Source organism: Megalops cyprinoides, chromosome 1, assembly GCF_013368585.1.
Source record: "Megalops cyprinoides isolate fMegCyp1 chromosome 1, fMegCyp1.pri, whole genome shotgun sequence".
Classification (NCBI taxonomy): Eukaryota; Metazoa; Chordata; class Actinopteri; order Elopiformes; family Megalopidae; genus Megalops; species Megalops cyprinoides.
This window is the reverse complement of record NC_050583.1, coordinates 57,977,892-58,004,231: the sequence shown is the minus strand read 5'-3', so window position 1 is coordinate 58,004,231 and position 26,340 is coordinate 57,977,892. Positions and strand designations below refer to the sequence as shown.

General features: G+C 38.8%; 2 protein-coding genes across 2 annotated transcripts; both read left to right on the top strand.

Moving 5' to 3' along the window:
* Window positions 1–353: 353 nt before the first annotated feature.
* Window positions 354–3,492, top strand: LOC118792170 (neuropeptide FF receptor 1-like). The gene is made up of 4 exons (XM_036549962.1): window positions 354–424; window positions 1,184–1,245; window positions 2,138–2,237; window positions 2,688–3,492. Exons 1-4 carry the CDS (start codon window positions 354–356, stop codon window positions 3,490–3,492), a joined length of 1,038 nt encoding a protein of 345 aa, XP_036405855.1.
* Window positions 3,493–7,047: 3,555 nt separating this feature from the next.
* Window positions 7,048–25,270, top strand: LOC118792091 (inorganic pyrophosphatase-like). Its single transcript, XM_036549836.1, has 11 exons — window positions 7,048–7,159; window positions 9,026–9,090; window positions 17,743–17,796; window positions 19,406–19,525; window positions 19,861–19,947; window positions 20,365–20,491; window positions 20,589–20,716; window positions 22,074–22,159; window positions 22,615–22,684; window positions 24,957–24,996; window positions 25,236–25,270. Exons 1-11 carry the CDS (start codon window positions 7,099–7,101, stop codon window positions 25,268–25,270), a joined length of 873 nt encoding a protein of 290 aa, XP_036405729.1. The 5' UTR covers window positions 7,048–7,098.
* Window positions 25,271–26,340: the final 1,070 nt, after the last annotated feature.

Genomic DNA, 26,340 nt, shown 5'->3' with positions numbered 1-26,340 from the left:
TCTTGAATCCCTCATTTTCGACAGTGCAATATGCAATTGCATTTGTGATGTCTTTGAGTCTTTTGTTTTGTTTTTGTTTTTTTGTCGTCGTAATGCACGGTGCTGGAAAATGCTGATACGATCGTTTGCTGCTGGGTAGTCGCGCGGGGTACTGGCCTGGTGCTTGTCGAGCGTCCACTAACAACACTCGTTTGGGACTGTAATTTCTTACTTTCTGCGTGTTCTAACGGGTGATATTGTTTCAAAAGATGAAACAGGTTTGTGGTGTTGCCTGTCTTTGATGGCACGTGTCTTCGGCACAGTTGGCAGTGCACGCTGCTCTGTTTTTGTCGGATTGTAAATAGTCACAAACGATGCCTTCGTCCTTCGAGCCGGATACTGGCACTACTTTTTTTTCGGTGTCGCTCATTTCGCTACAGACCTGGTATTATGGAAGAATTTCAATCCGTAGCGCTGTCAGGCGTATCGTAGCAACGCTGACAGCGCTTCTCATTGGTCGTCACTTACGACCAATGAGAAGCGCATTCTCTGTTTGGGTAGTGGACAGACGGGCTGAGGGAGAGCAGCAGGGTTTCTTTCTATCTCATACAAATCGCCCTGCCTTAATAGTCTAACCTGTAATATTTCTCTGCCATAGATTTGCACTGAATTGATTCTCAAAAATTCGGAACAAAGCGCGTCGCGTATCGGTTCAGTACGGAACAGGGCTTTTAGTTTCCAATTACGGACTGATTCCGTATTTTACGGGACGGTTGGCAACCCCAACAACTATAGTTAAGTGTCATTCACATATTGTATCCTAAATTGTTCTTTCATTCGAAGAGCCTCATAAAATAACAATCAAATCATCCTTGATGGATGTAATTCCAATAAGTAGAGTGCACAGTAATAGTGATAATGATAATAAAAATGTAAATATATATATATATATATGCCTATATATGCTTGTAAATGGTTTTAGGGCAAAAGTATAACACTTTATTGGTTCATCTCCTAACTTGGTTATGGAGGAACGCAACTGAGTTACACCATAACAGTAAACGGTCAATATTCCTATGTTAAAAAATAAGTCTTTATTTTGTTTTTTGAAGAACAAAACAATCTGTCCAGGGAAATCCGGTTGATTGAAATGAAACATTAAATGAAACAACAAGCTAATATTTTCTCTCTTTCACTGTTGTAGGATCAACTGTTTCTCCATCTCCAAACATCAGCTCCCTGCACTGGGAAAAGGGGCCCATCATGGTAGTCTCAGAGGACACGAACAATTACACATTCTCCTCCTACTACCAGCACTCCCGTCCTGTTGCAGCTATGTTTATCTTCGCCTACATTCTAATTTTCTTCCTGTGCATGATTGGCAACATAGTCGTTTGCTTTATTGTTTTAAGGAACAAGCAGATGAGAACTGTCACTAACATTTTCATTCTAAACCTGGCCATCAGTGATATTCTCGTAGGTCTATTTTGTTTGCCTATTACCCTCGTGGACAACTTAATAACAGGTAGGTGAGATGGGGATTTTGAATCAGAGTAAATACCTACTTCAATTCATCACTTAGAATCACAAATAGTTCCATAACTGTCAAATGTATAATGACCTTGCACAGACCACAGATCCCAACTGTAGCATTTCAATATTCCCATCTCTAAATCATGGCATATTTTAGATATTCATTTACTTTTTCATCTTTTCAAAATGCATAAGAAGATGGATTTACGTGAAATGTTACTTACATTTGTATTTTTCATCATTTAATTTCTTAGCAGTAACTTGTTTAAGCATGATATTGTTGCAGCTGGTCATTTTCAAGACTGAATTTCTAAGACTTGTCCGTCTCAAAGATTGATAAGCAAATATTCAATATAGTACTTTTGTACTGTTGGCTTGCCTTTAGTATAATTACAACTCACCGTTAGCAAGGCACTATCCACTAAAGAGCATGACCACATTTAGTAACTGTAGTGTAGTCAATAAAATGTGTCATCATTACAAAGAAATGCATACTGAGAAATCAATGAATGTGGTAATCACAGAGGATATCAAAATGTACCCTAATGTATATTTAAAAAAAACACCTGGATGGTAGTGTGCTACATGTATTGTATGACAGTACTGGTTTTTCTTGGTTGAACAGGCTGGCCATTCGATATTGTCATTTGCAAGATGAGTGGTCTAGTGCAAGGAGCCTCTGTGTCGGCATCAGTCTTCACATTGGTCGCCATCGCAGTGGAGAGGTGCATTACTTTAAACTTTTTGATATTTTACAAGACAAATGAAACACGAAACATAACCCAAACATGTTCATTAGCGGTTCTCTACCAAATAGACACTGGACTTGTCTTAAACAAATAGGGTAGCAAAATAAGGATAAACGTAAACACAAGTAGTTGGGGACATTTTGATGTTTCTCTTTGTCTGATAAAAGCCAGCCACTGGTTTTCATTTTATTACATGCTTATCATCACACATAATGTGTGTCCTGCTTTATTGGTCTCAGCTGATATTGGTCTCAGTTTATTGGTAACATTAATATGTAATGCGATGCAATATATATAAACAAATCATCTTGTCAGATTACATTCCCCAGCAGTAATGAAACCCCCCAAATTTATATGAGAAAGAGAAATCAACTACGGAGAATCTTAAAAATAATATATTTTTCTTCTTTCATTTTTACACCTTAGGTTTCGTTGTATCATTTACCCATTCCAACAGAAGCTGACCCGAAGGCAAGCCACTGTCACCATCGTGTTCATCTGGACCCTGGCAGTCACCATCATGTGTCCCTCTGCCGTCACACTGACCGTCTCCAGGGACGAGTACCACATCATGGTGGACAGTTACAATAGAACCTACCCTCTTTACACCTGCTGGGAGGCCTGGCCTGACCAGGACATGCGGAGGATCTACACCACCGTGCTGTTTTCGCATATCTACCTAGCACCGGTCGCACTGATCGTCATCACATATGCTTGCATTGCTCTCAAGCTCTTCAAGTCCGCTGCGACCATCAGGGACGCCCATGCCGAAGATGACGGACAGAGGGTCTCCAGGAAAAAAATTAGAGTCATCAACATGCTGATAATTATGGCACTGCTCTTCACGGTGTCCTGGCTGCCCCTGTGGACACTGATGTTGCTGACTGACTACGGCAACCTAACTGCAAGCCAGCTGCAATTGGCCACAGTGTACATCTTCCCCTTTGCACACTGGCTGGCCTTCTTCAACAGCAGCGTCAATCCTATTGTCTATGGCTACTTCAATGAGAACTTTAGACGTGGGTTCCAGGCCGCCTTCAAGTTCCAGCTCTGTTTCATGGAGATGGAGAACCGTCACCGAGCAACTACAAGAAGAGCTGGCATTTGGACCCATAACCGCGTCTTTGCAGAGGCCCCCCCTGACTGTTCTGATGGACAGAAAAACAGGAAGAGGAAAGGGATTCGTGATGGGAAAATACAGAATGAGCTTGTACTGGAGGATCTTGAGTAAAGGGTCTCAAGTGAGTAACCTGTCTTCGTTATGCATCGAGCAAGCTCATGGCAAGTAAATTAAAAGTCACTCCCATTAGATCAGAAAGCAAAGGATCTCATTTTCAGTCTGTCCCTGAAGCACTTTATATGAGAAACCAATGTGACTCTAAAAAATTACCTAAAAAAGATGATGGATGTGTATCCATTAGCTGTAATGCAAGGCACTCTATCTGCTTTTCAGTTTATCTATAGCTGATTGCTCATGGACATGCAGAATTAGTTGTTGAAGTTGTAATGTATTAGTCTGCTGCCATAAAAATGTTCATAATGTTTACTAAGTGGTCTAATGACATTGAGATGTTTGAGGTCCTGGCTGATTAATGAAGCTATTTAAAGGCAAAGTACATTTTCCAAAAAAGTCTTTTTTAATTCAGATACTTTAGCAGACCAGCCAGTTTCACATTATATTTTCTTTTATAATCAATTGCTTATGCACCTGATTATGTTATTTAAAGCTTTGATTATTTATATGAGTAGAATGGAAAACAGTTGAATCAATTCTAATTCTATTTCAAATTTGTCTGTAGTCTATAAATACTTCTGTACAATTCAGTCTATGTATGAAATGTCTGCCAAACTAGGTCCATTGTTTATGATTTTGTATAATTGTGGGATGAACACAAGTGTGTTTAGTTAAATTTACAGTAATGAATGTCTCATGCTTTGCTGATAAATGGAATCTCCATGATTGCTTGTGCTATATAATCAGCATATTAGCCCTATAATCAGTTGCATATGATAAATGTGTAAAACCACTGTTTAATAATCTGGATTGTTTGATTATCTTATTGTTTGTGTACTGCAGACATTTAGTATTTGATGGCTGTGCTGTGTAACTGAAAATATTCGAGCTTTCTCATCAAATTGACCCTCTGCTCGTATACATATTTCTATATATAAGGTCTTTGATGTGGATTCCTCAATACATAATGCTGAATATTTTTTCACTGCACAATGCATGACATATTTTTTATACTCAATCGCACCAAAGACTGTTTTATGAGGTAATAAAATGTGAAGAATGTGGTTGGACTTATGATAGCCTTTGACACATTCAACTTGTCACTTTCTCTTTAACTGCATTTTCAAATGTTTATTGAGTCATTAACATTGAGTAATGAATTTAAGCCATTATTTTGTGGTTTCAGGAACCATGCACTCTTACTGTTGTGTACTTTTAATGTAATTCCTTTTTAAATTCTTGAAGTTAAGGGAAAGGTTTACTGCATTTAGCCTGAACAGTAACCTGACTGCAACCATTTATTTGCATTTGTGTGCTAAATGTAAATTTAAAGTGAACTACTGATATCTTACAGAAGCAACACTAGATGTAATTATCTGTTCATATTGTATTTTTGTCTGAATGTATTAATGTAGTCTCTTTTGTACTGTGCATATTGCATGTTTATTGGTATCTGATGCCATTAATGTACAGTAGCTGACAGTTTGTGTTACAACAGCAGATGCCACAGTGGTATTTTACATTTATATGCTTCTCTCCTTTGAAATGACTTGCTCCGATCTGTTTACATGTTTGAAAGCTGATGCGCTAAGTCTCAGTGAATAAAATATTGGCAGTGATCGCCATTTTGTTGGCATGCAATTTTGTGAAGTTACAGATGTATATCATGTATTTTTAGAACTTCACTGCACACTGGGTAGATCTGTACAAATGAATAAGAGAGACCCAAGTGGTCTAAAAGAATGATAAAAGGCTTTTATTTATTGGAAGAGCATTTCATTACAATTGCGGCATATAAAGTCACATATGATGTTAAACAAATGTATGTACAGTTATTTACTGCCAATCATTGTTCTGGTATTATTGCAACCAATGGATATTTAAAATGAGAATGACACTTTTGACATATGACAATACTTAATAAAGCAAAAAAAGATTTTATTTACAAGTAGAAGTGATGTATTCAATGATACAGGCAAATGGCCACGCTCAATGGTCTGGAATGGCCGTGACACAAATATGAGATGAGTCATAGCAATACTAAGATCAGGACAAAAGTTGTTGTCAGTATTACTTTCTGTCACTTAAATTTTTTTTCTGGTTTGGAAATAATAGTGAATAAATTATGACAGAAAGTATGAAGCCTTAAATTTGTCATTAAATTATTAGGACTGATTGATTTGCTGCTTTGTGGCTTGACCAATCAGTTTATTATACCACTACCAATGACCATCTTGTAAATCATCTTTTATTGCTATTATAAATCAAATAATGACCTGTCAATCAAAAATGTTTAAATTGTGTAACACATTTATTTTTGTTCATGTATTGTGTTAAAAGTGGAAGCATAAGTATCTTATCAAACGATTACTTACCAATTCAAGTGGTGAGGGGTCAAAACATGTGCATAACACTTAATCCTGATCTTAATTGGCTTACGACTAACACCAGTCAGCCCCATCTGTTTTTGACTGAAGCCACAGAAGGTCCAAAGCTGAGAAGGCCAGAGAGATCAAGCAGTCTGACTCATAGACATGCAACCGCTCCAACAATCATGCAGACTAATGCTGTAAATCTCTTTGCTGCTGGGCAAGGCTGAAAAGAAAGGTTGCACGCAATGGCACTGCATTGTTTTTTTTTTTTCTTTTAAACAGCCAATGATGTGCCACAGACATTTTGATATTGTTTCCTGTGTAGTGAACTGATTCACTCAATGTGCACAGGGTTCATTCATATTATGTAATGTGCATTAAGGTTTTGTGAGCTTGCCTCAGTCCAGATGCATGGCCTTCACCTTCAAACCAAATTGCAAATCCATTAAGAGAAAAGGTTCAGGATCAACTCTAAACTGGGGCAGCAGTGTAGCATAGTGGTAAAGAGCGGGACTCATAACCGAAAGATGGCTAGGTTGATTCCCTGCTGGGGCACTGCTGTTGTACCCTTGATCAAGGTACTTACCCCACAATTGCCTTTGCAAATATTCAGCTGTATACGTGGGTAAAGTTGTAACCTATGTACGTTGCTCTGGATAAGAGTGTCTGCTAAATGACAGAAATGTAATGTAAATGTAATGAACTATAAGCAAACTATCATATGAATTCTATTGGTTTGACAGTACATTTGTGACACGGCACCGGGATGCAACCTGTTATCCGTGGGAGGAAAAAGTTATGGCTGTACATTCAGTAACGCAGAGCCCATTCAGATCCACGCTTTAGTCACATTACAGTTGTTTCTCTCACATATGTGTGTATTCCATAATGTCAATGAACTACTACTCCTCATGAAACTTAAATCTTTAAAAGAGTTCGGGAATATAATAACGATTAATGCTAAAATGTTTTCCACTCTTCCTTTTACATACATAACCAAGTGCACCGATTACATGACTTCCTGGGTATCTTGTTTTGAGAGGCTGAGGATTACTTTGCCATTGACATTGGCCAGGGAGGAGCTTACGCCGTATAGTTATTTTGCGACTTAAATCTGCGCGGGTCATCTGTCTGGGTTGGGATAGGCTGGTTGAACGTAATTTAGCAAACGAGCTACAAAATAAAAACCTCTCTTCAACGGCAAGAAGCTAATTAAAGCGTAGATTAAATTATGAGCTTCACCACAGAAGAGCGAGGAAAGCCCAACACACAAGATTACAGAGTGTTCTTCAGTAAGTAAATTGGTGTCATTTTGTCGGTGTGTGTCATAATGTAATGTAATGTGTGTTTCCGATAGTCCATATTGCGCTGTGCATTACATGAAACACCGTGTGAGTTTGGAATTGACCTATTCCAAAGTAGCATGTGCTCTTATCTTCACTAGCAACCACGAATCTAGTTATTATTTGTAAATTTTAGAGAGAAACAGCCTGCTTAGTTAGCCAGCTGGAGACTCTGGTCTTACTGCATTAAGTAGCTTGCGCGTCACTGTACTAGGTATAGCCGCGCTGTTTGTACAGCTGAGGGTTTTGCGGGTCGTTTGAGGGAAAGCATGACTTACCGTCGGCTATAATCTATATTTTGAAAAACAAAACCTCTGGATCGGCCTAATACGCTTCTCTCTCCATTTTAAATATAGATACCTAAAACTGGGTGTGTATGTTTAATTAGTTGGAGAATTGCACTGTATAGGCAGTACAGTCCAATATTTATAATGCACTTTAAGTGACATTGAGGTTTCTCTGCCACACAAACTGGGCCGAAAGTGTGTAATTGTGAATTGTGGTAGCCTAAATGTGTGTAAAAAATATTACATGGGTTGTTCAGAAAAGTTGCTCTCTTGGTGAAAATACCATATCAGTGCCGTCCAGATGGAGGTCGGCAACCTTGACTCTTTGGTTCCCTCCCCCTCGACATCTGATGCGAGGTATTAGCAGTTCTCCAAAAGTGCCTATCACCAGATATTGAAAATAAGCTCTAAGCTCACATTTGGACAACAATATTGATACTAGTAATAGAAAAACAACTGAAACTGGCTCAACCCCCCTATTTACTTATGCCATTTAGATTTTAATTTACATTTGTTGGCAGGCGCGCGCCATCCCTAATTCAGAGAGCAATCGCAAAACCACTAATGCGTGTCATTTTGCTGCCACGTTTCACGTACTTTGAGTTGTTTACTTTTCTGATTACTACCAAAATCGCAGATCGTAGGATGAGTCACGAATGCATTAAATTCCTCCCGACGCCCCTGTTCGAACCTGTAGGATAAAGATGGCCACCCCTTGTAACTGCGATGGCTTACCGTAAGAATCGCTGTGATGTAGGCTACTCGAAGTAGACCAGCTTCTCCAGGATCCCACTAATGTCCATAATGAACCAGGGGAAAAAGAGACCTAACCAAGAGTCCATGTACCAGTGCTCTGCGTCTTCGACTTCTTCAATTGGATTCGTGCTAGTTGTACTTAATTTGTACTTAAAACTGTCAGAAATTTCTCATTTAGGAAGGGGGTGGAAGATTAGCATTAATACAAAACCTGTCTCTTCCTATCATTTGGGTAGCTGACTCCTGGTTTAGATCAGCGTTTCCCAACCCTGCTCCTGAAGGCACACTGTCCTGCATATCTTCTATCTATCCTTGCTCTACCTACCTGACTGAACTCATCAGTGGCACTTTTGATTAGCTGAGCACACCTGATTTAGTCAAGCAGGAAGGATACATAGAAGATATGCAGGACAGTGTGCCTCCAGGAGCAGGGTTGGGAAACGCTGGTCTAGATACTGGTAACAGGCCTGTCATAACTTCGACAAGTTTCCTCAGTTCTGCCTCATGAAATTCTGGTATTAATGTCTTATGTCATATGTTTGCTTATTTCATCGAGCCACCTGTGTTCAGAGGCATTTTGTACACAGTCACAAATCAGTGGCTTTCCAGTGTGACCGGATATCCTGTGAAGCTTAGAGTGTTGTCAGTTAGTGGGGTAAAAATGTCACTACCTGTAAGTAATGAGATGTAAAGCCATTCTGTTTGATAGTATTTGTAAAATCAAATTTAAAAGCATCACACTGCTGTGATTTCATTCCTCTTTTTTCTGCAGAAGATTCAGATGGAAAGTACATTTCACCATTCCATGACATACCAATATATGCAGATGAAGCCCAGGTAATTCATGTTATGTCTGTCTTTTTAGTCTGTCATTTGAAGCTCTGTAATGAAGGGGGAAAGAAGTAAGGTATTGGCTTAAAAACCTTTGTCTTGTCTTTTAAATAAACCATTATAGTGTCTTGATTTTTGAACTCATTGAATCAGATCTATAAATTTGAACCAGAAGGTTTTTGGGTTTTTTTTCCATGCTTTAATTTCTGAATCTGAATTTCTGAAAATTGTGCTCTGTAAAAGCACTCTGTGACAGTCTCATTGTAAAAGACATTATACCTAGGGGAAGTTGATTGATCCAAGTGTTCATATGACCACCATCTAATATTCAAAATTATGGTGGCAATATCCAATATCATGCAAATCAGATTGATTAATGTAGTGCTTTTCATCACAGACCCCTAGGCACATTTACATAGATATTTCTTATCAATCACTGATGTGAATCACACTCTTGGTAGAGGATCTGTGAGGATGTGCCGCATTTCAGATACCATAAGATGGAAAAGTAGCTGTACAATAATGGTCGGTCTTGGGAATAATTAGGTGGCAATATTAAAGAATTCAGATTGGAAAGGACAGCTAGGATGCCCTGATCTCTTCAAATCGTGCTGTGGTATTTTTAATTCCTTTAAGAATCTGGGTTTACTATAAATGTACTGACAAAGAGCACATTTGCTCACACAGACTAAAGAGGTTCTAAATGAATGCTGCAGAATGTCTCTTCAGTTCTTGTATATAACTTGGTCCTATGGGTGCTCATTTCATCGTATAAGTACTGCTTATCCTGTGGTTGTTCTCAGTACTGTACTGACCCCAGACCTCATTTTTGTTACCAGGTAAGAATAAATTAAAATAATTATGCTCATTATTGGCACAACAGTAGAACCAATATTTATTTCTAAGGGAGTATGAGAGAAATATTTTGTCAATGACTGAATTTAGCATGTATAGTCTTGGAAGTACGGAAGAATTGAAGTTGGGGGGTACTAAACAGTAGTTTTCTCTGTTTGTCTGTTACATATTAAATTGCCCTTAAACTAGAAGAAGTTTAGTTGTGAATTAACTGGTTTGGATTTTTAGGCTGTATATTTTGTTCCCTGTCCATATATTTTTATGTCATTCGCTGTCTATATGAAGTGAGTACACACACAGTGGTGTCAGGGCACAGGCACGGACTCAAACGCAGACCAGGCGGGTACAGATTCCAAGGGGTTTTATTGGAATCGCAGGGCAAGTTCGTGGTAGCAATACAGGCAGGGTCAAAAAACCAGGAAGGCAGTCCGAACATCAGGTATTTGAAGGAATGAAAGAATATGTCTAAACGATAATATGTCTATCTATAACAGCATGTCACATTACTTGAAAGGCTTGAACATGTTGGTACAAAATATTGCCTGTTTCAATCAGAAGCCATTAACTGGGAGTGATGCATGTCCATTGTATGATTCAAAATGCCTTTAATTATATTTCCATTTTCTGTAAAATAAACCATTTAATTTGACAGTTACTTTAATATGGAGTTGAGATGCATCAAGTACACCATGTTTGACTGCCAGACAAGTCATTTTCTGTGAAGGGAAAGCGAAAGGTCGTATCCAAATTTACATATGAACTCAACAAGAAATAGTAGACATTTTAGACTTACCAGCTCTGGAAAATCAGTAAAGGCTGTATTGCAGCAGGCGGGTTTTAGAAGTGCGGCATCCGTTTCCAGATCTAGCAAAAGCCCTTTTGTAAGTCAGAATGTTGTGGGAATTTTCATGAACACTTATACAGAAAATTGGAAAGCATATGCACTGTGCAGAAAAGTCTGCAGTTAAGAGTACTATATAGCCTATTTTCTGTGTTCACACCAGATGCTCATGAAAGTAGGAAGTAGGGCAGGTGCTGGTGTAGTGCTGTCAAATACTACACTGCAGATTTCAAGAGGTGCATTTCGAGATGCACTTAGCCCTGGTGGACATGACACCGCAGCCTCTCCCTCAGACAGCACGCAGTGGCACACAGCATTATGTGAGCTGAGTATGAAGTTGGCATAAGCAATCCCAGGTGGCATCAGGCAGGTTTACTGCACATGCAGCATGCTATAAAAGGAGAGGAAACGGACAGATAAATGACCAACAGATACTCTTTTATTGGAAATTTGAAGGTCCATTAATGGGACTGTTCAACACAGTGCTCTGGGAAAATAAATTAAAGGTTATTTTGAACCTAATATCTCAATCACTGGCAGTGTTCTATGAGACAATTAGGCCTTTTGCCCATGCAAGCAAGGATATTCAAACACAGTCCAGAAGTCAAATTCTAAATACACACTGGTCATTACTGATTCACTTAAAACGATGACTATTACTTATTCCGTCTCAAATTGGATTACATCCAGAGCAAAACTAGAGGAGGGAACACCCCCATTTTCTAATTAGAGCACTTTCAGTACTTTTGGTATTTTGGTTAATGAAAAAAGAGAATGATTTGTAGGATAACTAATAATCTGTGAGTTTTCCAACAAAACTGTAGGAGGCTGACACCTTGGGTTATGCCATCTGCTTTTCCGTTTCCGATTTTTAGTTAGAGAAGAGCTTGCTTGCCAGTCCCTTCTGTCAAGATTGTTTATTTCCAAAAATTATATTTGGAGTTGAAGTTGATTGGATGTTCCTCGCATGCCAGTGTCAGTGAATTTGTTTTCATGGTTTTTGAATCAGCCATCGTTTTAATTTGGGTATATGCAGAGCATGCATTTTTCCTGATTATCTGGGTTTGCACTTTCCAACTTCTTGCCACTTGAACAACTGAAGTTCCAAACACAGATTTGAGATGAGAGTTTTCAGAGAATCCCTGCTCAGCTAACCAAACTTTAGCTGAGCAGGTTTTATCTACTACTGTAAAAATTCTTCTTACCACTTTCTTTCTGTGTCAGCTGTTCATGGCAACCATCCTCCACCCCATCTCTATCTTTTTCCTGTTTATGATGTCCAGCTGTGTGGTCAGCAACATTTTCCTCATGGCTAGATGTAAGCCCTTCATCTGACTTTAAACCAAAGATTAGAATCCCCACACCCATGTCAGATAGCCAATCTCTGTGCTGTCCAAACGATAGATTCATATTTCCAGTTTTCAGTAGGAAATGCAGGTATTAAATATAAATCAGTGAGATTTTGAGACGTTTTACATCATTTACAAGACTAAAGAGGTTATGGACAACACAATACACAACAGAGGTCTATTCATAAATACCTTTGAATTTCACAGTAAAGTACGACATAAGCTCCTTTGTGTCCTCATTCCGCCTGTTAGACAGAAAAAATGGTCCTGCATTTCACAAGGCCTTTTAAGAAGAAGCAGGCCAATGCATAATAAACACTGCAGAAATTCAGTTGCCCTCCATCTGTCCACATATGTTAGGGATCTTTGTTGTCTGGGAAACTCAAAAGGAAGTTTCCCTGACAGTGACACCTAGTGATCCGAAAGGGTATTTAGTTGAGTGACAGGCAATCTGCGGCCTCTCAGCCCCTGCCTCCAAAAACGTAGAATATGCCGCACTACTCTTGGAGAGAGTGAATGTATGTACTAGTCCAGAAAGAAATACTTCACTCGAGAGAAACTGTATTGTGTAAGCAGGGTGGATTTAATCTGATGCTTAGGGTACGACTTCCCTTCAGAACTGTTGTGTGCTGGAGAAAGCTGGGTAACACTGTTTACAGGATAGGTAGACCTATGGTGGTGTGGCCCTTCAAGACACAGAATTCACAGGCATGAAATCTTATATGGACCTTAACAGTATTCAGGAAGGCATGAGCCCAGGCATCACAATATCAGCCTGCTTTAAATGCAACTTTAAATGCAAAATGACCTTCAAAAACCCGTCTTTCCTTAAGCTTTCACTTTCCATCATAGTGAAATCATGTCTCCTCATGGTGTAAGGCCACAGGGAAAGGAATTAGAGCACAATATTGGCACAGTATTGGTCAAAACTGGTTTTTGCTAGACTTGAAAGGAGATGTTCCATCGCTGTCAATGAAAAGCATTATAACTGATTAATGTAGAACACCATTTTGGATTCGTTTCAAGATTCCATAATCGATGCCAAAAACAGTTCTTCCCTCCATGTTCATGATGTATTTTCACAAATAAGGGGGGTTCATCATTGTAGGTGTGCTTAAAAACGCACTGGCGTCCTCTCTTAGTATCTGCCAAACCACTTGGGGGTTTTCATGTACTGTGACTTTCTGTGGGCTGCTTTACAAGTTTAGTGCACAGACTATTTGTATAGTTTGTGCGTTTGTCAGATTGCCAGTCTGAGCCACTCTGTTGGAGGGGTCAGACCTCTTCCTCCAGGCCACAAGTCACCAACAGATGGAACTGAATTTCCATCCAGACTACCACTTCACCCAGTAACATAAGTGGCATCATAAGTGCCATCTGCTGTATTGTCACAATGGGTGAATACCACAAGGAGTCTTCACTGAGAGCAGCAACACCGGCCTGCCGTTTTTGTCATTTGCTCAAGTAGGACATTTTGTACCCACAAATCCTAAGTAAGAACACTTTGGGAAATTCTCTGCGTCACCTGGGAGTTCGAACACAGCTTTGATTACACAAAATTGGACCCACTCAACTCTACAATCTGTAAATACAAGTGAGCCTCCTTTCATTAGGGTGGAAATAAAGCTTTCTCTTAAATTGCACTGTAAAACACAAGTATGTCAATTGAACCCATCAATTACTGTGGATATGCACAAGGCATAAATCGGGGAACCAGTTTTTGGTTTTCTTGTAATTGCGTTAATTAAAATTAAGCCCTTATGTGTTTAAGCAGGAACTTCTGAGAAGTTATTTGGGGGGGGGGGGGGGGGGGCACAATGAGGAGTAAGGACACATAAGGCAGGGTTTGACCCTGTGAGTCATGAATCATGATGCATTAAAACAGTATGAAATGAAGAATACATATTCTGTATGCAGTCGCTGAGATAAAATGGCCAATAGAAATTATACGGATGGCGGTCGTTTGCAGTTGTGCTCAGATACTTTCATTATCCAATCAGGCAGTCTAATCCAATGAATTGATGAGTTTGGAATGCATGTGTCGTTGTGTATGTGCGTGGTTATTCGTGCAGTAGGGACAATGGGACTTGGGAATTGGTATCTATTAGGTGAAGGACGTAACTCATAGGCAGCTGCAACACTACTGTGTTTCAGGATAGTCTGGTGTCCATGTAGGTTTTGAATTCCAATTTTCAGGCATGCCCACATGCGTCAACACTTATCGAAGGTCCGGGGTTTTGAGGTTGCTTGACAGTATATCACTATGTAATGATCTCGATCAAACGGCATCAGTCGCCTGTCACCATGTGCATGGAGTGCATGGATGAGGAGTGGAGTAATTTGACGTAGTGACACATGTACGTGCACCAGTAATGTGAAGGAAGTATGAACTCACAGCGTAACAATTTGCATGTTCAAGTTTGATGCGATACGCCTGAGTTCTAATGCCTGGTAAACACGCATTAATACTATTATTAAACTCTCAAAGTTGTGATGAACAGTTCTAGATGGCAACAGTGCAGGGTCTTTTGGTATTTCATGCATGTACTGTCCAGCACTTTTTTTTACATTCTCTATTCTCAGATGGGGTTGTATTTTTTAGAGAAGATCTTAACCTGTGCTGCCCTAGTAAGTCTTGCATCTGTAACAGTGGATGACTACATTTAAGCCACACTATCATAGATAAGGGTATCTACTGTGTAAGTAATGGTTAAATAAATCACTCCAATAGTTTGAAATTACATTTTTGTCATGCTTAGATTTCATATCCAAATTTTCACACACACGCATATATGATTCAGTTATTGTATGGTTAATAGCAACATAAACCACATGCTAACAGTAGTGTACGAGTAGAATATGGCATGATTGCAAATAAATTCTAGTATCAAATAAGTACATGTATTGTGTTATCTTAAAATTAGGGATTTATTACTCACGAGAGCTGTAATCATGGCCATGGTTCTTATTATTTGCTGTTTCCATGGCAGATGATATCAAAGGTTAGGAAGTGGTTGAAGTCAGGGTTCAAAGATGACACCTGACTTGCCAGCTTATATTACTACTTGATTGCTACCATGAAACCCCCCCCCCCCCCCCAATAAACACCTCGTGGGCGCATTCATTAGTCCGTGCATGGGGGAGGGAAGATGTGCCGAACCTCCTGCTAATGCAATCCTATTCCTAGAGTGGAGTCAGCACAAGCTGTCAGGGCTCCGCCCCCTTAAGCCGCAGTGTTTTTGTTTTCCCTGTCCTTGTGCTTTTGTTTTCCTTGTGTTCCTGCCCCGCCCGGCTCCCCGCCGGGTCCCCGCCCACCTGATTCCCTCATTGCCTGCACCTGCCTGCCTGCTCACCTGCTTCCCATCTCCTCGTTACCCCAGCCCTATATCTTCCCTACGTGTCTCTGTCTCGTTGCTAGTTCGTTACAGTGAGTTTCTTCCTGTCTCATCCCCGCTTTAGTAACCAGTACCCTGATTGCCGTTTTTGCCGAAACCTGCCTGTCTCCCGACTTCGACCTTCGCCCGCCGACTTCACCTGTGTGACACTCTCGCCCGCCTGGTTACCGACTCTGCCTGCCCCGACTTCCCATCCTGGATCTGCCCCCGGACTGCTTCCCCGTGTTTTTGAACCCTGCCTGTCCCTGTACGACAAACTGCCCGCTGATTATAATTAAACGCTTGGCTACGTTTACCCGGTGGTCTGCGTTTGTGTCCCGATCCCCGTTCCTGACACAAGCAAATTAGAATGATCCATTCATTGTTCTTATTTGCCCTTTATCTTTATTATTTTCATCTGAATCATTCATATTATTGCCAGTAACACATACACCATGTGTGTCCATGAATACAGTGTGACATTTCTTGGATGTAAGACCGTATAGTTGCGTGTCCATATGTCACATGAGGTAAGACTGTGTGGCCCCATGTCCTGATGTCACTTAATCAGGCATGCTATGTATGTATCCACTGATTCTCATATGCACTTTCCTGTGACCTTGTCTGTGGGCATACACAGGCATATATGTATACAGGCATGATTTTACCAGAGAAAAAATGCACAGTGTATCATCGTTTTTGAGTTGCCTTTCCTCTTTCTGTCTTGGAGTTCTGTGGCATCATTTGGTCAGTGAAACCATGGGAACTGTTGTTGGAAACTGGTATGGGTCTGTCACGGGCTCCTCGTCATGTTTCAGATGCAGGCATTACAGACAGTTTTTTAGCATTTCAGTTAGGTTGCTTTCAGTCACATTGAAGTTGTGTAATGTTTGCCTTCTATGCACAGTGAGATCATTTTCCATTGCATGTAATGTACATGGTTTTTATTCAAAGGTTTCAGTGTGAAATATCGCCACACAGGGTTTTTTCCAGCTCTTTTTTCTACTTTATGTCACATTTCTTGCGACATAGTTTACTGAGGACTGTGAGGAAAGTGATAGAGTGAAAATAATATTGAAGATGAAGTATGATGATGTCTCAGTCTTGGAGGGATGTTGTGATTCACCCTTCCCCACAGTGTTGCCTACGATCGACAGACTATGTTTGTCTGTTACAACTTTCCAAGTTAAAGATTGCTGGCTGCAATCACCAAGTCACCAAGCAAGTCTCCAGTCACCAAGCAACAGTGTTGGTCCTCATACTGGAAAGTTAATCAGTCATTCAAAAGTTGATATTTTCAGCCTTAACAACGGGAGTTAAAGTGATAATGATCAAATTGTAAAGCACATTTTGCACTGCCTCCACCATTTCCTTTTTGGAGTGAGTGGTAGTTGTTTTTTACATTTTGGAGTTGTTCGTACTGTGGAGTGTGCTCCATTTAAATTAAACATGCAGATTTTTATGTTCCATATCCCTGCTTTAAAGTAGCCTAAGGGAGAACTACAGACACTAAAAATGCTGATCCATTGTCATGAATTGACATTCATGTATTTAGTCTGGAAATCAGCCTTGTGCTTTAGACTACTGAAACAGTGATTCTTTACTACTCGACCTATGCATAGGTCCTGCTTTTTTATGGACCTTTTTTATAAAAAAAGTACATCTGGTAATTAGAGCTGAACAATCTTCTCTGGAAAATACAATCTGAAAAGTCAATATTTCAGAACACGGATGAAACATTATCTGCTGGGATTATATTAGCCAAGAAACTGAGGCTAGGCTACTTGTTATTCTAAATTCACAAGTTATAAATAACTAAACACAGGCTCAGTTCAGGCTGCAGGCTAATACATGGAGTCCAGCAGGGTTCGGGTGGATTGCCTGGGTTACAAATGAAAGCACTGTAGCTACAATGAAATTGCATTGAATGATACACACACACACACACACACACACACACACACACACACACACACATATCACTCATCAACATCACTTCTGACTGAAGGTAGTTTTTTTTTTCTGGAAGTTATTACATTTATGAAATGAAATGATTCATAGTGTTTTTGTGATTTTTTTGAATGGAAATAGTTAAAGTGACTCACTGTGACAGACTAAACTGACCTTAAAAGTTCCTGTACAAGCTCATATCTTTTCATAGCGTAATTATTTGGAATTTAATCATTAACTGATTTTTAAAATGACTTATTTATATTAAATTTTACTGTTCCTCTTTCAGAATATTTTCCATGCTGTAATTGAAGTTCCCAGGTGGACAAATGCAAAGATGGAGGTATGATTTATTTGAATATTTGCCATGAAACCGATTAATTTTTATTTTAAAAAATAATGAATTTTAAAGAAAAAGGACAAAAAAGGCTGAGATATGTTGCAAATATTTGGCCTTTGATTTAGTATTGACATTTGGTATAACATCTCTCCATGAAAAAGGTTTTTATGACTTAAAAACCCAAGAAACTGACCTCTCTGTCCTCTGACGTTCACAAGCCGTGATGCATAGTTAATGAAGAAAAACAGGTTGCTTGTCTTTTGCTTTCTTTTCCTAAGGAATCCAACCTTGCAAACGTTACACAGCACTCAACATTTCTGTAGAATGAAATACGCTCCTTGTAGTTCAAGAGAAGCCATCATCATAAGAAGGTCCCTTACTTGCTGTTCGCGTGCAGTAGGGTATGATCTGATGCTTGAAGTGAATCTGCTCTGTCAGGATAAGGGGGTTTCAAATCAGATCTCAGATGCCATTTTCTGGACATGTTTTGCTCTTAACTCCATCCCAGAGTCCTCTATTTCAGCTTCAGTTACAAAAATGTTGCTCTCTATGTTGCTTTCTACTGTCAATAACTCTGTACATACTGTAAGATATAGCATCACTATGCTGTAGTACTTACTTTTACCTGCACTTGTCTGTAAATAATACTGTTCTTTTGCACTTCTGGTTAGATGTTAACTGCATTTCATTGGCTTTGTACCTGTGCTCTGCACAATGACAATAAAGTTGAATCTAATCTAATCTAATCTAAAAATTGAGAGGTTTAGTTCTGACCTTGAGAGTCCCGTGATGTTATACACGTAATTTCTGAAAAGTATGGAGTAGGGAAATATGTAGGTGTCTGCTCCTCTCTTTGCAAATAGTTTTCATCCGGTTAATTTTCCAATAGTGCACATTACCCCTTGCGCATGTATTTTACCAAGATAAAATGACAATCTTTCAGTAAGGAACAGGGCTCGTAACTGAAAGGTTGCTGGTTCGATTCCACACTACTGCTGTATCCTTGGGCAAGGTACTTTACCCAGAATCGCCTCAGTAAATATCCAGCTGTGTAAATAAATAAAAATTGTATTCTGAATTGCTTTGGATAAGAGCGTCTGCTAAATGACGATAATGTAATGCAACGTAATCACATAAAAAATGGAACTGCAGTGTAAAAAGCATGGCCCCTTTTGGCATATTTTCAGTGAAACCAATATGGTAGAATAAAACAGAAAAGAAAATGAGGGAATAGAATAAAATTTAGGATTAATTGATATACCTGTAGAGGACAGATACAAAATGTAGATAATCCAAGTCTGCGGATTGCCATCAATACTAGAAATTTCACAAGGGGTGTTGAATAAACAGAACAGGGCTTCATCTATATTTTTTTTATTGTTTCGTTTTCAGAGTTCGTTACTGTGGTGAGAGGGTGCTGACTGTCCAAAAGTGTCGGAATAATTTTTTCTCTTATCCTTCCTTTTTGAACTTTATTAGTACAGTACATTGTGCACCTGTGAGCAAAGGACACATTTGTCATTATGATTTTTACGCAGCTTTGATATTTTAGCTTTTTACTGACAGTGCACACGTTGCACTGAGTGAGACGTGTGACATTTGTCTCTTTCAGATCGCTACAAAGGACCCGCTAAACCCATTGAAACAAGACGTTAAAAAGGGCAACCTGCGTTACGTAGCCAATGTGTTTCCACACAAAGGCTATATCTGGAACTATGGAGCAATCCCTCAGGCAGGTCATTCACTTCTGTATCAGGCTAAATTTGATGGCATTTAACATTGATGAAACAATGGAAATTAAACCAGTACTTGAGGTAAAGTTTATTCATGGCCACAGCTCTTCATTTAAGTGTTTAATTTATTTAAGTGTTAATTTAAGCGTGTCACAGATATGGTCCTCGTTAAAAAATGAATATACGTGTATTCATGCATATTGTATTGTTGATCTTGGTGATTCACTGTGGTTTGAATGAAGTTTATTTGAAGTTCGCTTTATCAAAAGCCTCTTTAAGGCGTCAGAATGACTTATGCACTTATTCATGACTGACTGGTTTTTCTGCCTGACAGACATGGGAAGATCCAGGCCACACAGACGAGGACACTGGATGTTGTGGTGACAATGACCCCATAGATATCTGTGATATTGGTAATAAGGTAGTGCACAATTGTAGGTTATGTTAAACATAACGTTTACTGTTTCTAGACTACTTCAGAACTTCATAATTAAAAAAATAAATAAAATGATGCTGAGTATCAAAAGAAAATGATCACTGGTCATGCATGTTGAAAACATTATTAGATGACAGCGTGCTTAGTCCTGCTGCCATCACATTGATGGCACACAGACATCGATCTCTTGAAAAGGAGGAATATTGGTGCCTTTGTTGTCACAAGCCACTGACATTCAAAATGTTAAACATTTGAACAACAACCAAAATGGTATATATATATATATATATATATATATATATATTTATATTCTGACCAGCTTGTTACTTATTTATTTGATGTTATTCTCTGAGAAACTGCAATTCAAGACATATTTACTCTTTTTTTTTTTTTAACCATGAGGTGTGTTTACGTGGAGAGGTCATTAAAGTGAAGGTTTTGGGCGTCCTGGCACTAGTTGATGAGGGGGAAACGGATTGGAAAGTCATCGTAATCAACATGGAGGACCCTGAGGCCAAGGACTTTAACAGTATGGAGGCTTTTAAATTTAATGATGAGCAGCAGGAAGGTTCTGAATTCAGTTTGAGGCCAGTGTCAGATGATGTGTACTTAATTGTTAATTCCAGATATCGAAGATGTGAGAAGGCTGAAGCCTGGCTACCTTAAGGCAACAGTGGATTGGTTTAAGAGGTACAAGGTTCCAGATGGAAAACCTGAAAACGAGTTTGCATTCAACGGAGAGTTCAAAGACAAGGTATTAAACTTACTCTGACTCTGACTGTTAAAGTAAGATTTATTTAAAGGTAGGCAGATATGAAAATGTATCTATTTCCATTACTTTCCCCAAGCCTGTTTTTTTTTTTTTGTCAATAAAACTGTCTGTCAGAAATGTCATTTTGTTCTCAGTTGGAAGTGTCTAATTGTTTTCAACAATGTCAGTGAAAGCTACATTTCAGACAGTTTTTCGTCAAAGCGGTCACACTTGGAGCAGCTGGAACATTTAGACGATTAAGCGTTCATATAATTATCTTGATTGCTTCTAATTTAATTTATTTATTTATTGCTTTTTTCATGTATGATGGCCTTGATTTGTTGTTACTTTCAAACCTGATTTAACGATCAGTATTCATTCATCAATATTAGTTCATATTTTGGATGTTTTTTGTAACAAACTGAATATTAAAATATTGAATGATGATGATGAGGTGATTTTTTTCGGTATTAGGTGTCATTGGCAATGGCTGCATTCATTTCAGAGCAGTGAATATATTTACATAATTGGAATCCAATTTAAGCATGTTAGACAGTATATTAAATGGTTGTACAGGTTTGTAGGGCTTTTGATTGTTTTTAAACCATAAAATGATAGCTATACCATTGGACTTACCATTAACATACTATGAACCTGACATCAACTATGGATAACATTTTGTGAAAGGTATAGAAGAACCATGTAGATAGCCTTATTATGCATGTAACAGAAAGTTAACAGAATGTTACATCTCATCCATGCCGAATATCACTGCAAAAGTGTCCCTGCTCAAGAACTGTATTTAGACCCATCCAGCTAATACTAGAACAGAAGCTGATACATGTTAGCTAGCTTCAGCATTTGGCTTGAAATGTACAATGCATGACAGTGTGGTGGTCTCAACAGATTTACCAGATATTAACACACTGTAACTTGAAATAGTAGTTACCATAACCCCAGATTTATGGTTTTAAATGTCCTTTCAGGGTAGGGTGAAATTGCAAGATGGCAGACAGAAGCACTTTCCTTTCTCTGAACTTGCTACAAAGACATATGCATGTTATGTGATATCTGGTCAAAATTGATTAAGAAGAAGAAATTGATTGTAGTAAGTACATCAGAACAAAAACACCTCAAGTGATCTTGAGGCTCTGGCCTTGCCAATAGGCAACTGCAAACCATTAAGAATAATACTAATAACCATAATAATTCATTTTATCTGTAGAGCACTTTGCTCATATTCCGGGCACTTAGAAATACAAGAAGAAAACAGTGACAGTACAGTGATAGGAGAGATGCAAGTGTGTTGATGTTTTTACTTGTTGTATTTATACCTTTAAATGTTGTTCTTCCTTTGTAGGACTTTGCTATTGACACAGTGAAGAGAACCCATGTCTTTTGGAAGGCACTAATCGCACAGAAGACTGATGCCAGGGACCTAAAGCGGTAAGGTCCAGACATGTCAGCATTTTTTTAAATGAATAAAAAAAGAGTAATAATCTAAACTTCATAGTTTTCTTCCTTTTTTGTGTTGTCATGTTTCAGGTGAGGCTAAGTATTGCCGGCATCTATGATATGAGAGGGAACATAGAAAGTACAACAGAAACAGATCTGCAAATGACTTGTTATGAGTTTTTCAAGCAGCTCTCAGTGACGGTGATGTTGTTATGTGTTTGTTTGTCAGCATCAGAAAATAAATGTACTAATAAAAGGTTGCTGTATAACTCTGTAGGTCAGTGGAGTTGCTCCAAAACAAAATAGGATTTTGATGGGTTTAGTGATTCATTTCTAATATTGTGTGCCAGTGTGGGCCAGTGAGCCATGATTGAATGTGTGAAGTTTTGTGCTCTATTACTTTTCTGGGTTTTTTTTTTTCTTTTGTGCTTATTTTCTCAATGCAGCATGAACACCTGCGTCTCTGACAGTCCCTTCTGCTGTTCGAAGGACGATGCTAAAGCTGTTGTTGATGCGGTGAGCCTTTTTCTCTGTATGCCTCTTATTGTTAGTGTGGATTTGAAGCACACCAGACTTGAAATCTCTTGACAGTTCTCTTGTGACCACATGGGCCTGGCTTTAGAACAGTGAACACTAACTAGTCCCACACCTTTTAAGATACACATACAAATGATCACATAATCATTCTACTATTTGCAGTTTAGGGTGCTATTGAAGAGTTTGTCAGTGTTATCAATATTCTCAGGCACAGCAGTGTATAGTGGTAAGGAGCAGGACTCATAACTGAAAGGTTGCTGGTTCGAGTCCCCTCCGAGGCATTGCAGTTTGCACCCTTTGGCAAGGTTCTTAATCTGCTGTAAATATCCAGCTGTATAAACAGACAACATGTAAAAAATGTAGACGGTGTAAGTTGGTATGGACAAGAGCTTCTGCTAAATGACAGTAATGTTAGTATTTGTTAATGTTAGTTTTTTCTCACATTTAAAAATACATCTCTCACCTTATAGTATATTGTACTTTCCATCTTACAGTATACCATACTGAAGTAGTTATTCTAGCTTCTATTCTATGCTAGTCACTTTCCCAGTTGTGAAGTTGTGATGACTTTGATGCAGTCAAGTGCTTTAAAGGTGGAAACACCATTACGCATGGAGGTCATCCAAAATTTGTGTCTACAAACAATAACTAATGTTAACACTTTAAATTAAAGGGATTTTTTCAATCAGTTTTCTGATTGAGAGAAAGGTGAAAGCTCAGTGAGGAAACATCACAACTTTGTAACTTGGGTAGCAAATATTTTCCTGCTTGTAATTCCACCCCAGCCACACGGGTAGCATGACCGGCTCCTGCCACCTCCAACATGGCCATTCTTGTGTTGAGCCGCATCTGTCACTCCAGTAACGTGTGGATCTCCCCCTCCATAGTCCTCAGCTCTGCTTTGATGTTGTTGAGTTCAGTTTCAGTGTCCACCTCACCGCTGCTCTCCATGTCTCTTGGTGATTTTTCCTGCCAAGATCGCCTTTTAACAAAGGCGTATTCTCCTCAGACTCCAGTAATTGCGACATTGTTAACTAGCTAGAAAGCTACTGTGGATTGCTTTTTGATAGGGGGTACCGTTTGTGATTCAGCGTTTTCTTGCCAGCTACGCTTTCGCTGATCAGACATCAGACAATCCCATTTGCAATTGTAGAGCATCAGAACACAATAGATGATGTCCTTAGCAAAACTTGCAATCAATCAATCAATAAATAAAATAAATAACTCAATGTGACTTGAAATAAGACAGTGTGACTTGACCTTATTCACCATTTCACCACTTACCCGTTACTTGTAAAAAAAATAAATAAATAAGACTGATCCTGGCTTTTAAATCCCAGATGGATTAGCACCTGATTACTGTACAGAACTGCTCAATCCCTGCAGCCCTCAATGTAGCCTGAGGTTAGCACATAAAGACCTCCCCTAGCCAGGTTTCCACTGGAGCACTTTCCCTGCACTGTCTATGTGGCTCTCTAGCATGATCCGGTGTGGCGATTTAGGTTCAGTTTATTGGGAGCTTAATTAGTTGTATTATTATTGTTTATAGTTTTGTTTTTGAAAAAGTAACAATGTGAGAGGGTTGTGGGACCCCTTGATGCAAGGTGTCCTATAGCTTATGAGTTTACATATTATCCTTTTCTTACAGCTGGATATTTATGGAACCCATTCAGCTTCAGTATCTTTCTCAAGGGTCTAACAGCAACACCCCAGCTGGGAATTGAAGCTGCTTGTGTCTTACAGCATATAAGTAATTTTGGGATATTTGTCAAAGACCATAGTTGAGAAATACAAATACCTTCAGAACTGAATACTTTCAGAAGTGCAATATCGATTGACTCACCAAGACAAGCAGTATTTGCATATAGACCATTTTGAAGACTACTGCATCCTCCAACAATGATCTGTATCTAAATTAGAACTAGTACTTTAACAGGAGTCTTTTTTGATTGGCAATTATAAACTCTACAACATAGTACAGCATGCAGCTGTTAAAAAAAAAAAACTTGGCCTTCTCTCTCGAAATGTGCGTATGTATTTGAAGCTTGAATTATACGTCATCTTAAAAAAGTTTTGAAAGTAATTTAAAATCAGTTCCAAGGTATTTTTATGTGTACAGACCAAGTATACACAAGTAATTGGCCTTTATATTGCAGATTTATAAATGCCAAACCTATTTTGTTCTTGTTAACCACAATGGGGGTGCTGAAGGTGAGGGTGCAAACTTCTGACATCCTGTTTTATTTTATAGACATGTCCTTTTGGTGAAGAAGAACCAATTCCATCAGCAGGTGTGTAGAAAGATTTTACAGTGAACATGCCTATGTTTGTTATAATATCGTAGGTGAAGCACTTAAGTGTTAAAGATGTATAACTGTTTTACATTCTGAATAATGGCATTCTGTTGAAAGATTTCAGAAGTTAATTGCAAAGCTCAAATTATTGACTTGCAAGAGTAAATGATTGGGCAGGTTGTTTTACTGGTATGTGTTCAAAATAAATGCTAATATTCTTGTATGTCTATTTCCAGTTGACAAATGGTTCTACTATGAGAACTGTCCTTAAAAGAAGACTGCAGGGGTAGACCTGAATTGTGTCCTCCCTTCAGAGCGGGCACTTGAAAAGTGTACTTGAAATCTTTTCTGTTAATATGCATCAAAGGGGTGTAGTGTATTTTCCTGTTATTATGTTCAACAAAATATGAGAAAATGTTAAGCTTCCTCTAGGCATACTTTAAAATGCTTAAATGCTTAAAATTCACTTGATTAGAACCTTCTCTCTACATAATACTGACAGTTTGAAGTCTGTTTACTCAGGTACTGTGATATTTCTCCAAAATTAATCATAATAAAACCTTTTCCTCCTAAAAGGTCTAATGTCCTGCGTGTCACTTTTTTATTTTTTAGATGATAAAATGTGAATACTTTCAGTATCAGTTATTTTTGGAACTGATATTCAATCTGACTCAGTGGGTCTGATTGGATTATGCTTTTTGGGAACAAATATCTAATACTATCTATCTAATAAATGAGAAAGAGCAGTGTCAAATTGTCACAGAAAGTGATAGATTTCCAATTAAAAGACTGTGACAATCTGATTAACTCCATGCAATGCATTGTGTAGTTATATTGAGGAGCATGCATTCATTTTTAAAGCAATTTTTGAGCAAAGTTAGGATTTGTGTATCGTTTGATGTGGGAATCCATGAAACAAAATGTAAACATCCCACAAGATAGAAGTGATCCACTGTTTACACACCTCAAGGACAGACTGAAAAGTTTATCACAAATGCTGGCAGCAAACCTGCTCAGGAAGGGTTACTTTCTTCCTGTGTGCCAGGCCTGTTTTTTTCTGCACTCTGTACTCGTATCCTAGCTACACGTCACTGATTTATTTTGCCCTTGATGGACCCTTTGTTTCTCAGGATGCATAAATTATGCCCTTCTCCAAAGTTGTGCAGAGAAGCAGATGCAAATTTCCAAACCATGAAGGTGAACAATCTGATGCTCATGGCCACCTCTGATTTTGCCATTCTTCGTGTGCGAATCACAGGTTGTGTCAGAGCTTTCTGTGCGACCTGTGAAAGTAAAATGGCACCTGGGGAGCTGGTAAAGAGCTGATTGGAGTTTTCATTT